The following is a 13,457-nucleotide window of genomic DNA, read 5'->3' on the forward strand; positions in this document are numbered from 1 at the left end:
CCTCCTTTTTCTTCATGTATGTGTATACTCGCGTCTCGTCTTTTATCCTGTTTGATCTGCAGCTGTTCTCCCTCCCTTGACAGCATGGCTTCATTCACGATCTGCTAAACATTTCATCCCGGAATATGTCTTTAATATGGCAGTGTCTGGGCCTCCCAAAGCCTGGTCTTTCAAAGTGTTGGTGAATGCCTTTGCCAGAGGAATAATATGCCATGCGCTGCAGGTGCATCCCATGAAGGTTCCTCCGCCTTAGGGCGTCAGGAGGAGCCCAGCAGCCAAATGGACGGGTATAATCCTAAGGCATTGTGGTAGTTGCAGTTCGTTTTTCAGTTACTCACAAGCACATGTTTTTGCCATCATTGTTGTGAACTGATGTAAATATCATGAACTGCAATTACCAGAGTGGAATGGGGATCTTTTGCTGAGAGGCCTGCAGTGCCCCCCTGTCCCCATGCTCTGATTTCCCACCCCACCCCTATATTGTTTTATCTCCTCGGGGACTGATTAGGCTGAGAAGCCCTGAGATTCATCTGCACGGTTGGGAATGGAACTTCATCTGAAGGAATACACGCATCATTTCAAGCACCCCAGATCGGAACGGCTGCGTCCTAATAAAGAAGGGCGATTACCCAGATACACGCGTCCGGGAATGCACGGAAACTCCAGCAGGAGCTGCACCAGCTGATGTTGAACACACCGGATCCTGAGAGCTCCTGAAAACATTAAGAAATGCAAGGGAGAGCATTTGCTGATGTGCCAGCAACGTCCTCCCTTCTTCCTGTATCACTCTAAAGAGGGTCCCTCGGAAACTATACTGCTGCAGAACATTGATGTCTGATAACCAGGACTAGGAAGATCATGAGATCACAAATTCATGCACCACCCCAAAAATAACTGCCCTCAACTGACCTCCACTTGGGTTGCAGTGTTAAGTTCTGTAGGATCTACTAATGGACACTTTCATGCCTCACCATATCATCTCCGTCTTAAATTCTCATCTGACTGATCCATTTCTCACTGTAACAAGAAAATTAATTTTAAATGAAAGTCATTCAAATGTGCATTTTGGAAATACATTGGTCTTGAGACCCACCGCGTTTATCATTCGCTTTTTACATAATTGTTTAAGCTTTAACAGTCCACTATTGGACACATTTCTGTTTGTTTTTTCGATGACGCACAAGGCCTCTCATCGCTCAAATGCCTTTTAAAATGGTGTTCCCTCTGCTGGCTCAGTGAGCGGGGGAGTAGTAGATTTAATAATTGTTTAGTATATGATTTATTAACATGTTGCACCTTGCAATAATTATTTATTTCTTCTTTATTGGATTTTCATTTAAACAAAACATATTATACACACAAGTTTCACCAGTGTTCACTTTTGATATGATCTTGGCTTATTCATTGAATAATATCCCTACATAGCCCTACATTAGCACAGTCCAAACTAACTATTTTTTTGCATATCCAGGTTTGTCTGAAGTAGTTCAGGTAACGACGTAACTCCATGTCACAAAGTGTGCAGTGCTCAAGTTCTGATAGATATTTCTCCCTCAAGATTCCTCACCTTATGAATATCTCAAGGTGCATAGTGGATCTGTAAAGTTTTTCTCAATCAGTAGCTCCCAAGTGCAGCCAGTCGGCGCCACATGACTATTAGTGGCTCTGCCTGTCCAGATATAGGGTATATGCATTTTGATGTCTTAACCACAGATTAAACCATCAGAGTGAGAAGTCATCTTCCCCCTCAAGGAACCTGTTCGACTCCCAGTTTAGAGAGAGAGTGAGTCAGCTGCACCGTTCCCTAATGCAGTTTCTTCCTGTTCCTACTTGGAGTCAGTCCCTGTCCTCAAGAAACTTAAACTGGAGTTTCCGACTCCATCTGCCAATCCTTCTCTGGTGAGGCCATTTTGCTGGCTCTGGAGTTCTTCGTGGCTGCTCCCCCTCCCCCGGGACCCTTGTGGCTCTCAAGGATATACCAGATCCTTTGGACTCGGCGATTCTGACTGCTCTGATCTAGATGCCACCGAGCTCAATGCCTCCCTAGGATCTGACTGTGGAGTTGTTTCTATTGGAAGCCGCCATGTCCACGGCGCCAGCCCAACTATCTGTTGCGCTGCACCTAACGTTGGCCCTGGCATTGTATTTGTAGCGGTGTTCGGTGTTGTCTTAACCCTCTATGTCCAAGAAAATATTTCAGGCTAGGGAGAAGGTGAAAGCTTCCTTTGAGGACCAGCCCATGACCGTCTAGTCAGAACTTAGAGGTTTGCACTCAGGGAAGAAATGTTTGACTCAGTTTCGGCCGCACTGGATATTCCCAAGCAGGATTTTAGGCAAATTTTGGAAGATTCTGAGGTTGTTAACTTCATCCTTCCTCATCATACAGATGCTGGGCTCCATCTGGAGCTCCAAAATGCCAATGGACTTGATACGTTCCCTGAAAGTGACATCTGTTATCCTTCAGGCTTTCATTCACAGCATTGGGCGCGTTGATTCAGTTGGTAAAAGCCATTTCCTTTGGAGCAGCACATCTAGAAGGGTACTTTAAATGCCAAGTCGGATTTCTTGAATGGTCTGTCCCTGGAAGATGACGAATGGGAGCTCCATCCTGATGTGATGGACATGATCTTTTCCCAGGTGGGCTGCCATGCATCAACCTCTTTGCCATAGTTCTAAAGAGAAAGTGTCACTTGTTATGTACCTGACACTTCCCTCATTGTGGTTTCCTGGGAGATGTTTTTTGGCAAATTGTAGCAGCAACTGCTTAATGCATTTCCTCCCATTCCTCTGTTCTTGAATGTTTAGCATAATGTGCAAAAGGATGGCGGGCAGCTGGTCTTAATCGACCCACATTCGTCAAGGAGGATTTGGCATGTCAATCTGTTAGAACTCAGCAACCAGACGCCACTTCCTCTCTCAGGCAGAAAAATTCTCCTTTCACAGCAGGATGGCCTAGTCTTCCACCACGGTCCTCGAACAATGCACATGTGGATCACCTATGGCGACACATTTTTGTACGTATGTTCCTGCCCACAGGGATTTTGTAGTGATTTCTTTTGTGACATCTCTATATGAACTGGTGCACAGTTGTTCTGTTTGGTTTCTGACCTTTTAGACTGCACATTTGATGGTGATTACGTTGACCGGTAGAGCCAAGGATTTGCAGTCGCTGTTGGTCATACTGCTGGTACTGTTTTCAAAGACAAACAACTGGCTCTCCTCACTTCTGCACCCTTTCTCCCAAAGTGGTTTTCCTCTTCCACAAAGTGGCTGCACTGCTTAGATCCTAGGCACACTGGTTCCTAATACTTTGATCAAACACTGTTAGAGTAAAGATGATCTGCTTTTTGAAGGTTCCTCCAGAGGCAATAAAGCAAAGCAACAAAATGTAGTACCTTGTGTTGAATCACCCTTTGCATTAAGTTCTCAAATGCCTCAGCTAAAAAAAAAGACCCCCCCCATCAGCTGGGATTCATTCACACTCTGAGGATTATAGTACTTCTGCTGCCCTCACTAAGGCTTACGTTTATCAATGGCCACTTGTTTTTTGCTGCATAACTTTACCATACATTATTGTCTGGTGGTTGAGACGGTAATAATCAATGCTTTCCTAGGTCGCTGCTAAATAATTTCGTTGGATTACAATAAGGTTCTAGTGAATACAAATTGTCATTCTGGTTGTGCTATTGGCTGCTGTTGATAAGCTCTTGCAGTTAGGCATGGATATATGATTGTTATCTGACCCCAGCATGGCAGGTGGTGCCATTCATCGGCAGGTCTTGTCCCTTCCTGGGCAGACTTCAGCATGCACGGAGTTGTGTTGCAACTGGCTGCCAGCACAGGAGAGATATTGCTTAAGGAAAATGTTCCGGATCCAGTTTGTCACCTGGAGATATTCATAAGATGACGATTCTGTTGGAAGATAGTGTCTACCAAGAAATACTGTTATCGAAGGTAAGTAATCTTTTCATCTGGCCTTGATTTCACATAGGAAGGTGTATAATGCTCTATGTTGTGATCACTTGATTGTATTCTAATGTGGACCAACTTGTGGCATCTCCTTTAGTAGAAAGCTGTCCCCGTCACTGTTATTACGATTAATCACTTTGTGTATTCTGCTTACTATTTCCACATTATTTCCTTAGGTTAAAGATATGGGAGAATATTTTAAACACCACCTTTTGCAGTCAAGACACAGAGGAGCGTTTGAGTTGGCTTATGTTGGTTTTGCTAAGCTCACAGAGATGCTGATTAGGTAAGTAGTTCCATGTCTGTCTATGCTTCCTAATGGAAATACCATGACTCACTTTGGAGAGCCATATTGCATACTGTAGGAAATCCATATTTTCACAGCATTTCCCCAGAAAACCCTTACTTTTTAGACTGTTGATAACTAGTATTTAAACCCGGCAGTTGGCTCCTGCTAAATAGTTTTTAAATTGATGTGCACTCTCCTTAAACAGAAAGAATAGTTTTGCAGTTAATTTGCCAAATTTGACCCCTTGGTGGGTCAGTGGTGCTGCGCCCACAGATGGTGCAGCCTGCACAAAAATAACATTCCAGATGTGAGCTTGCAGAGAAGGTTTTCTCCACTTAATACTTGAGCAAGAGCTGGTACTTGGGCTTAAAAACAGCAATGTGGCTGCACCAGTTGGGTCCTTTTTTATTAGAAAAAGAAAAAACAAATGAGTTAGGTATTTCAAATATTAGATTTAGCAATATCGTAAGTCTGCTGTCAATGTGAAATAAAATGTTATGCACAGCTTACTGTTTAAATCTAGAAAGTGTGGGTCATGGTTTTAGCAGCTCTGTTACTTGCAAGTAGTTGCAGCCATCTGCAGTATTTTAAATGTGTCATTTGGCCTAAATCCCTGTTTTGTCTGACGTCTGCAAGGAAATGGGTATCTAGAAAGTAATTTTTCCCAACATATAGTTAATTAGTGAAAATAAAGTTGCTTGATAGTTTTGTAAAGTTATCATTTGATCAACCCAAAGGTGACTTCATCCCTTCCATCTAGGAGGGCAGCCTGTGGCTCGGTGGTAATTATCTTTCTCACTTCATTATCTCTTATGTGAGGTGGCCAATTGACCAACTTAAGCATCTTCGTAGCGTTTGGGTCTCCCAAACTCTTAGCTCAAAATGTGCATGTCAGTCTGTTCCATGACTCCATTTTTCTTTGAGAGGATTGGGCATTGTTGACTAAGAGGAGCCTCTTATTTTTATGGGTGGGGGCTGATGTGTCTAAGAAGTTTTAAGATTTTCTTTGCTCTTCTAAAGGCAGGTGTGAGCTAAGCTTTTATGGAGTGTGGACAAAGAAGGAGAGTAAACCAAAGAATGCTTCAAGCAGTGCGTGAATTTCTTTTCCTCGCTGTGGTTTTTCAGGTGATGGTGCAAATTCACAATTCGCACCCTGTGCGTGCCTGATGGATCGGGAGTAGTGTTATCCTGATACGGATTTTGGTGCTCCCTGCTGGACCAGTTTCAATTATAGCCATTCTAAATGGCAATTTCAGTTGAGAGATAAGTAGAACCCATTTGGTCCTACAAGGATGACAGACTAGGACATTTAACCTTGAAAGTTTTATTTTAGAATGTTCAATCATACAGGAATTGATCTTGCATATTCAAAACCATTTAATCAGAAAATCAGAATGCAAAGCTTAGTTAAAGTCAGGGCACAAGTCCTAAAAAAAGAAGTGGGGGGACGCTCCAAGTTAGGTGGTGTCACCGGAAGTGACCTCACAGCCGGAAGTGACGTCACGAGATGGAGTCCCCACTAATTAACAAAGGTTAGAAGGCGATGGGGGCAGGTTCAAAGGGAAAAGGAGAATGTTTACGTTGGAATTAGTCACCGTATTGACACTCAAAGGAGCGGGGAAATTAAAGATGCGCTTGTTCGGTGCGTATTTATTGCCCACAGTAAATTTGCCGGTCTCCGTCTGAAATGCATAAACACATACTGACCTTTTCTAATATACGGCCACGAGCGCCCGTCTGTCATACTGAACGGCTCCATCAACGTGAAACAACTTAAAGAGCTCTGTTCGCCCTCTCTCGACAATAGAAGGTTAGGTTTGGTGAGTGCTGAGCGCGCGCGCAGGCTCGGGTACCGGCTCCATCTTTTGGGCAGGGTGGACGGCGTCTACCCGGTAAAAACCCGGTAAAATAAGTGGGGGGACGCCGTCCACCCGCGTGGTACCCCGACTCGAGCCCTGGTTAAAGTACAGAATCAATAGGTTGTCGATTTGCTTGCATACACTGATTTTATGCCAATTTGTGTGTACATGGTTTTTCATGATATAAATTGAAAATAAAGTTTAAAAAAAAAAAAAGTTCAGAATCAATTAAGAACTCAGTAAAGTCCAAATCATCAAATGAAAATTAATGAATTAAGCAATCCGGCATGGAGTCGCCTCCTAAGATGCTTGGAAAAGGATCTCTTCCTACATCAATGGAACACACTCTTTTATAGGGTTCTGAAAAATGGACTTCATATGTTTGCTATTATTTATCGTGCATGGTTTACATAGCGTAAACCAAGCAAATGTAAGCAAAAAGAAACATTTGTAACTAAATGCATTCGACAAAACTCGCATAATTCTACAACATAGTGCTTTTCACAAACACCATCTGTACAAGGAACAAAAGTGCTTACTTTGTATGAAATTTTGCCTGGGACAGTCAGGTTTAACCTCGAATTAATATTATTTTATGCAGAACAACTTGTGAAGGTCACCATCCTTGCCTACATTTTCTAAGTTAGCCAGAGTTTGAGTTTTCACAAATGCAAAACATTAAATTGCAGGAAAACAGCTATATCACAGGCTGGCACATTTATGAGCCGGAAGTGGATCACACTGTAGTAGAGCTCAAGTGGAGACTGTGCAGGAAGTTTAGGGTTGTTCACTTACAGATTGTCGACAATCCCAGCTGGGTTCATCCTCTGAAAAATGATTCGTAACACTCTGATTGATGACTTTTTTTTATTAACTCCTAATATATTTATCTTAAATTCTGTGTCTTTTCTGAACTGCAATGTTGTTTTTCTGTTGCTGTTTATGTAATATCTGCATTTTTTCTGAGGAAGGTCTTGGTGAATGTGTCAATCTACAAAGTGTAAGCTAGAGAATCCTCAAAGAAACCATCTGTATTAGATTAGTTGAATTATCTGGAAGCTCAGCCTCACCTTACATCACTACATTGTCCTTCCCCATTCTGACCCTCCTCATACCCATAGATTAACAATCTGGTTTCTTCTACATATTACTTTACTGTTACTGATTACCAACACAGTAATTCTTACCATTGACGCTTTATTCAGCCACTTTGGAGAACAGTTCTGAAAATAAATCTTTTTTGTGCAGTGCTTCCCAAAGTTTGTTTGGTGACCAATTAGTTGTTGAACCTGCCCGTCTGATTTCTGTTGCTTCTACTCCAAGTGTGCCCACTAGAGATGCAAGAGTGCCAGATTCATGAAATGTTATATACTAATTATGTAGAAATCTGGCAGAAAATTAAATTTCTTTTCTGTGTAATATATGGGACCCAGCAATCCCTTTATAAAATCCCATCTCTAATGTCCATAATGCAGTCGAGTTGTGACGTCTCTGTCTGTGATAATGAAATGGCATAGCTGCTCAACGGTTACAGTTGAATTGTGGCTGGATAATTTATGTAGCCAGCAGCCAAGGTGGAAAGCACAATGACACCTTCAGTTTACTCAACGAAAACAAGCAGTGTCTTTTCATACTTTGAATCGTTTTTTATCAAATACACGGTGAACAGCAGAAAGGTGATATTTATGTCAACATATTTATCTTTTGCAGGCTTTTGGTCAGTACAGTAAAGTTAAAATCTCTCTGCATGTTGGTACACCTTCTGAGCTGCAACATTTATTTTGTCAGACTCACATTGATTATTAAAAATGCAACACATTGCCAACTGTTTATTGGTTTGCTTGATTTCACACTATTGCTTCTCTTTTTATTCTTCATGTCTGCAACCATACTATTTCTTTCACATGAGCAAGACACCAATTATTGAAGTGGTTTGTGGGAAGGGTGATATGAATGACCATGTACTGTAGAAATAAACTACTCCCTGCTGTACAATATTGCAGGTCATCTTGGAGTGCTATAACCTTACAAGGACGTTGGCCTTGTTCTTCTGTATGGCCACGGAACTTCTCTGTGACTTGCAATATCCTTATCTTTGCCAGTTTGTACTTTATCCCACATACCATCCTAGCATGGACCCTTAGCCCCTGAAGTGCTAGTCTTGGCATTGTGCCATGTATTAATAGGAGTGCAAGGTCTCCACACAAGTGTCCAGAGCCGCTGCAGTAGGAGGCAAGCTCTTTATTTCATGTTAGGCCCTTAGGTTCGCCCCAGAGCCTTATAGCTGCTGTTAGGGTCTATCCTCTTTCCATCTGCTATTAACTGCCAGGGTACGCCCAGCACAGGGACCCCAACAATCCATGCAGCATTATATTCTCACAGCATCCACGTTCAGAAATCTACAGCATGCCCACCAAGCACATCCCTACAAAGGCCCAAGTCACTACAGACTACCTTCCTGATACATGCAAACAAGAATTAAATAAATGTACATGCATCTCTTAACAGAACTTCTCTCAATAACACTTTACATCCTTCTCTTCTACATGGGGATTGAAGCATCCTCACTTCCTGGTTCAGACCGTAAGCAACTCATTCTGTCAAATGCATGATGGCACCATCAAGCAAAGCTTGACATAGCACATCACTAAGGCACTGGTGGTGCATCTTTATTGTCTTGTTACCCACAATATGCGGACTGAAGGAGGTGGTGACATGTACCTCATGCCAGAATGGCGAATGCTTGTGCTCTCTTGTCATATTACAGCCATGTGATCTTGTTCAGACAAGAGGTAAATACACTTGTTCAGAAAACCGACATTAGGCCTTAGGAATTGCAGAATGTTTTGTTGCAAGCTCTTATGATGAGACAGCGCACTTGACTTTGAGTGTTCCGGATAAAAAACATTTAAGCAACATTGATGGATATACCTTCCCATGGTGGTGTCAGTAGAAGGATTGACCCTGAAAGCAGATTTAGCCTTTGGTTGTTAATTGACATTGTGAGCAGCAACTGGCCTTAGCTGCCCCCACCCATTAAAAGAAGCCATGTTTCCTTCTAATTTGTAGATTTGAGTTTCAAAAACTGTTGTGGCTTCATTATGCTTATGATGAGCAATTAGGACACTTACTTTATTACAAGCCCATCCTTTCCCCCCTTAGTCAAGAGTTGTATGTACCCTGCCAGGGCACACTCATTATTGACATTTAACATAGTGCAATTAAAATGAAAGAAATTGGTCGCACAGCTACATAAGATGCCTTTCGTCCAGCACAGTTATTTTAATTGCACAGAAAGGAGCGATAAATTCTCCTATCACTACTTAACTTGATAGAGTTTCCTGTATTCGTCAACCGTTAAATTGTTTCATCATCTCCAGACAAGCTGGGCATTGATTTCAAGCCTTCCTTGTTCTGAAATGCAGTGACAGAGCCAGAAATCACAAATACCAAAAACTGCGCGATGACCCTTGTAATGTTCTTAATAGTAGAGACCAAGAGTTAACCAGTGACAGCTTGCTAGAAGGAAACTTTAGATCGGTCTCCCAAACTTTTATGCTTATCGCATAGCTATTCCTCCTGTGCTTCTGTTATCCACACTGCTCTTTAGCATTGCATTAGAACCTGAATTATCTTACAGTGGTTTACTTGAACCTGAAGCTACCACATGTTATTGTTTTCCTATAAATGTTCACATATGAAGTTTTTAGGATGATGGATATTGGCAGATTACTCAGTGGCAGTCGCCACTGGGTGCGTATAGTTAGGATCATGTTTTCCCAGGAAGTGCATTTTTTTGTGTTGCTAGTAACTTTGGTGCGGTTTCACGAATCCCCACAAAATGTTCTAGAAAGGTGCTCTTTTTTTTACCTAGTCTGTGCATGGAAGGTTTCAGGGTGATCCGTCTAGCGGGGGCCAAAGAAAAATGGGGGTCCCAAAGCACGTTTTTCCCATTCATTTTCCCATAGGAACTTTAGACAAAGCTACAGCCTATAAACCTCTGAATGGATTTACTCCAAATTTGACAGAAAGCTAGATCTTTGTCTAGAAAGAGTGCTTTTTGTGTTTTCGTGAAAATCCGTTCAGTAGTTTTGAGCAATTATTGCTCAAAAACTTTGTATATCTGGGAATCCGAAGTCTCCACGCATCCCGACCGACATCTGATTGGCTACCACCTCCTCAACCAGGAAGTGGTGGCAGCCATCTTAGGACTCGCAACCCAGTATCAAGTCCTAAAAAAAGTTTACAAAAAGCATGAGGGGGCAGGATAGGGATACCCTGACCCCATAGGCCTGGGGCCAAATATTTTTCAATTTTGCAGCGAATGCGCAGAGGATCCACAAATCCACTGCAAATTTTTTTTTTAAAAAGAAATCCTGGGGAGTGGGGTCGCTTGCCCCACCACCCACCTGAAAATCACCCAGGTCCCTGGGTCGGCCCCAGGCACCGGCGTGATTTTCAAGGTGAGGAGGGCATTCGGCACCCCTCCCTGGCCAAACCAGGGCTCGGTGTGATTTTCAGGGGTAGGGGGGCACGCGGCCCCCATTCCCAGGATGATTTCTGCCCCGGAGACTGCATCCACTGGAGCCCAGTGTGATTTTCAGGAGGAAGAGTGCACGCAGGCTCCCTCCTTAGGTCGTTTTGTCTCCAGGGACCCCAACCCCAGGGCCGGCTCACAAGCTATGTCTCGGGGAGCCCACACCCAAAACAGAGAAGTTTCCCTGCCTGCACCTGCGTGTGATGTCATTTGAGATGTCATCAGTGATGTCACTGACCATGTCATGAGTGATGTGATATCTGACGTCATCAGCAGTGCATTGCGGGGGCACGAGTTATAGTTAGCTCAGCTAACTATAACTGCTGAATTGCCCTTGTTTTGTACGAGTAAAATGTCAGCCTAACTATAACGTCACTGAACCCTGTGATTTTCAGTGAAAAAAAAAAAATATATATATATACATTTCATCTTGGCTCCACTTTCTGACACAACGGGCGCTCTCAAGCGTTGCGGTTGTGGTACGGCATGGATAAACAATTTCAAATAACACAAGTATTTCGAAAAAAAAGATTCCACTCGCACTCACGGATATCTCAGTAATCCAGTTGTTTATTTATTGGTTACAGTTTTACTCTAGCAAACCAGCAACACCCAATGCGTTTCAGTCTCTCTAAGACCTTGTTCACGATACAACAATGGGCGGCATTTTTTCAATATTTAAATAAGACTAACAACATTTTACATCACATCCTGTGTTATGCCGCTTAGCATTGTGGATGATGTAGTGAATATACACCACCCCCATGTTTATTAAAGGAAATCCTTCACCAATACAAGTGAATTTCATGATCAAGTGATTAGACCAAATAAAACAAAAAGTGCATCAAGTCAGACAATCATGTGTTCCAAGAAGAAATATTTTCATTTCCGGCTGATCTTTAGCTCACCCCCCGTATGGTGGTGTTGTTTGTGGTTTCATACTCACTTGTTTTTTATGATTTGTATCCATTACAATTTTTGAAAAATAGTTGTTGTTCATGTGTTAGACCTTGCCTGAATGTGCATACATTTCCAATTACATTGGTTCATGATCAATTAATTTATCATTAACATCTATTGATCACATACATTAACACAGCCTCATCCCATGTTCGTGTGATTACATTCTTGGGACAGTTCCTTATTTTTAGGTCTTGCCTAGCATTGCAGCGCATGCACTGGTCGCTCTGCGAGATCTATTGTCGTCAAGTTGATGTTGGAAGTGGGGTGGAAGCTCCGCCTATGCTTTTCATTGGTGCGCGTAACACATTATATTAAACGCTCGCTTTTGATTTAAAGTGAGGCTTGTTTGTACCCTCCCTGTCTCCTTTAGGCCTCGCCCATCTGGACTCGTACATGAGCACGCTCTCCACTCTGCTGACGAGCTGCAGCGCGGCACTGCAGGCCCGGGCCCGCTGTCAAGCAGAAGCCCGAGTGGAGCGACGGCGACCTCTCCTCCTTCTAGTCGGTGTAGGCACTTTGTTTTTTAATCAAGGGGAAAGCGTGATGTAAACAAGCGTCTGCCGTTCCACAATGGCGAGAGCTTGTTTCAATTAAATGGTCAGGCGCTGTGTCTTGCATGATGGCTCGGGGACTACCAACGCCATGCTGCTCGGCCATTTAACGTGCTTCCTGTCCCGTGGGACCCCACGTTGCTCCCGAAGCTACAACTCGTGCACATCGCGGGATGTGCGACTCGCTGAGTCCGGGGCACAACCAGAGAACAGTGTCTGCAGCGCCTTGAGCCCCTATCCCGCTGCACTCGCCGCCAAGGAGCTGGCCCGGCTCAAACAGTACAGTGGGTCTAGAGCTACGGTGCCCTTTGTCACGAGGACAGTGAGCTTCGGGCACACGGGTTATGGAGAAGGCTACCCAAAAGGCGGATAGAGCATCGGCATCCTCCGGTGAGTGACCGCATAGTTATACAGATACATTCATGCAGAGTGAGCTGTTCTTTGTGTGTGGGACTCCCGTCCCGGGTGTCATAGCCCAGCCTCCGCTGCCCCGGGGCCGTGCTGCTGTGGTTCCAGCTGTCTTTGTTTTTCGTTGCTTGCAGTTGGGACAGGGCAGGGCTGCTCCCCGCAGACATCTGTCTGGTCTCCCCAGATTCTGTCACTTGTAATAAAGTAACTTTTGATTTTGAGCCGGGCAGGGCTGGTGTGGTCCTCGCAGCAGGGGAAGCACTCAGTTTATACACACTACAGATTACGCCCTGAACCTGCAGCTTGTGTGTGTTTGGTGGGAAAGGCAGCTGTTGCTTGGGGCATTACTTGTAATAAAGTAACTTTTGATTTTGCGCCGGGCAGGGCTGGTGTGGCCCTCGCAGCAGGGGAAGGGCAATCAGTTTATACAAACTACTACAGATTACGCCCTTGACCTGCAGCTTGTGTGTGTTTGGTGGGAAAGGCGGCTGTTGCCTGGGGCGTTACTTTCACAGGCTGCAGGGGGTCATCTGCAAGGGAGAGCGGTGCACGGCCTTAATATGCGGTGCAGATGCGGCGTCCATGACGTTTTCTGTCCCAGGGTGATGGATTATTTCCAGACGCGGTCCTTCGCCTCCCCCAGGCAGCCATACCTCAAAGGAGAGGGAGGGGTGTCTATGTGTTGGGCGAGGGGGTAACATGCCCAGTCATGCAGTCATATCCACTATCATTCTGCAGGGCGGCAGTCTTCGAACTTTGCCAAAGTATACCAGACTCGACTAACAGCATTTTTGGAGGGACTTAGGAAAGTTCTGATTTGCGGTTTGATTGGCCCTTGCATATACCGCACTTTCCACAAATGCCAAGAAAATGCACACATG

At 43.9% G+C, this 13,457-nt stretch overlaps 1 protein-coding gene across 6 annotated transcripts in view; it reads left to right on the forward strand.

The window, feature by feature from the left end:
* Positions 1–13,457, forward strand: part of THADA (THADA armadillo repeat containing) — a 1,526,823-nt gene that overhangs the window by 372,569 nt on the left and 1,140,797 nt on the right. For all 6 annotated transcript variants that reach the window (XM_085612787.1, XM_085612792.1, XM_085612789.1 and 3 more), the window contains one exon: positions 4,146–4,255. In XM_085612787.1, the coding sequence (XP_085468913.1) occupies positions 4,146–4,255 (110 nt within the window). The remainder of the gene's footprint in view (positions 1–4,145; positions 4,256–13,457) is intronic.

Source organism: Triturus cristatus, chromosome 6, assembly GCF_964204655.1.
Source record: "Triturus cristatus chromosome 6, aTriCri1.1, whole genome shotgun sequence".
In the NCBI taxonomy this organism is placed as follows: Eukaryota; Metazoa; Chordata; class Amphibia; order Caudata; family Salamandridae; genus Triturus; species Triturus cristatus.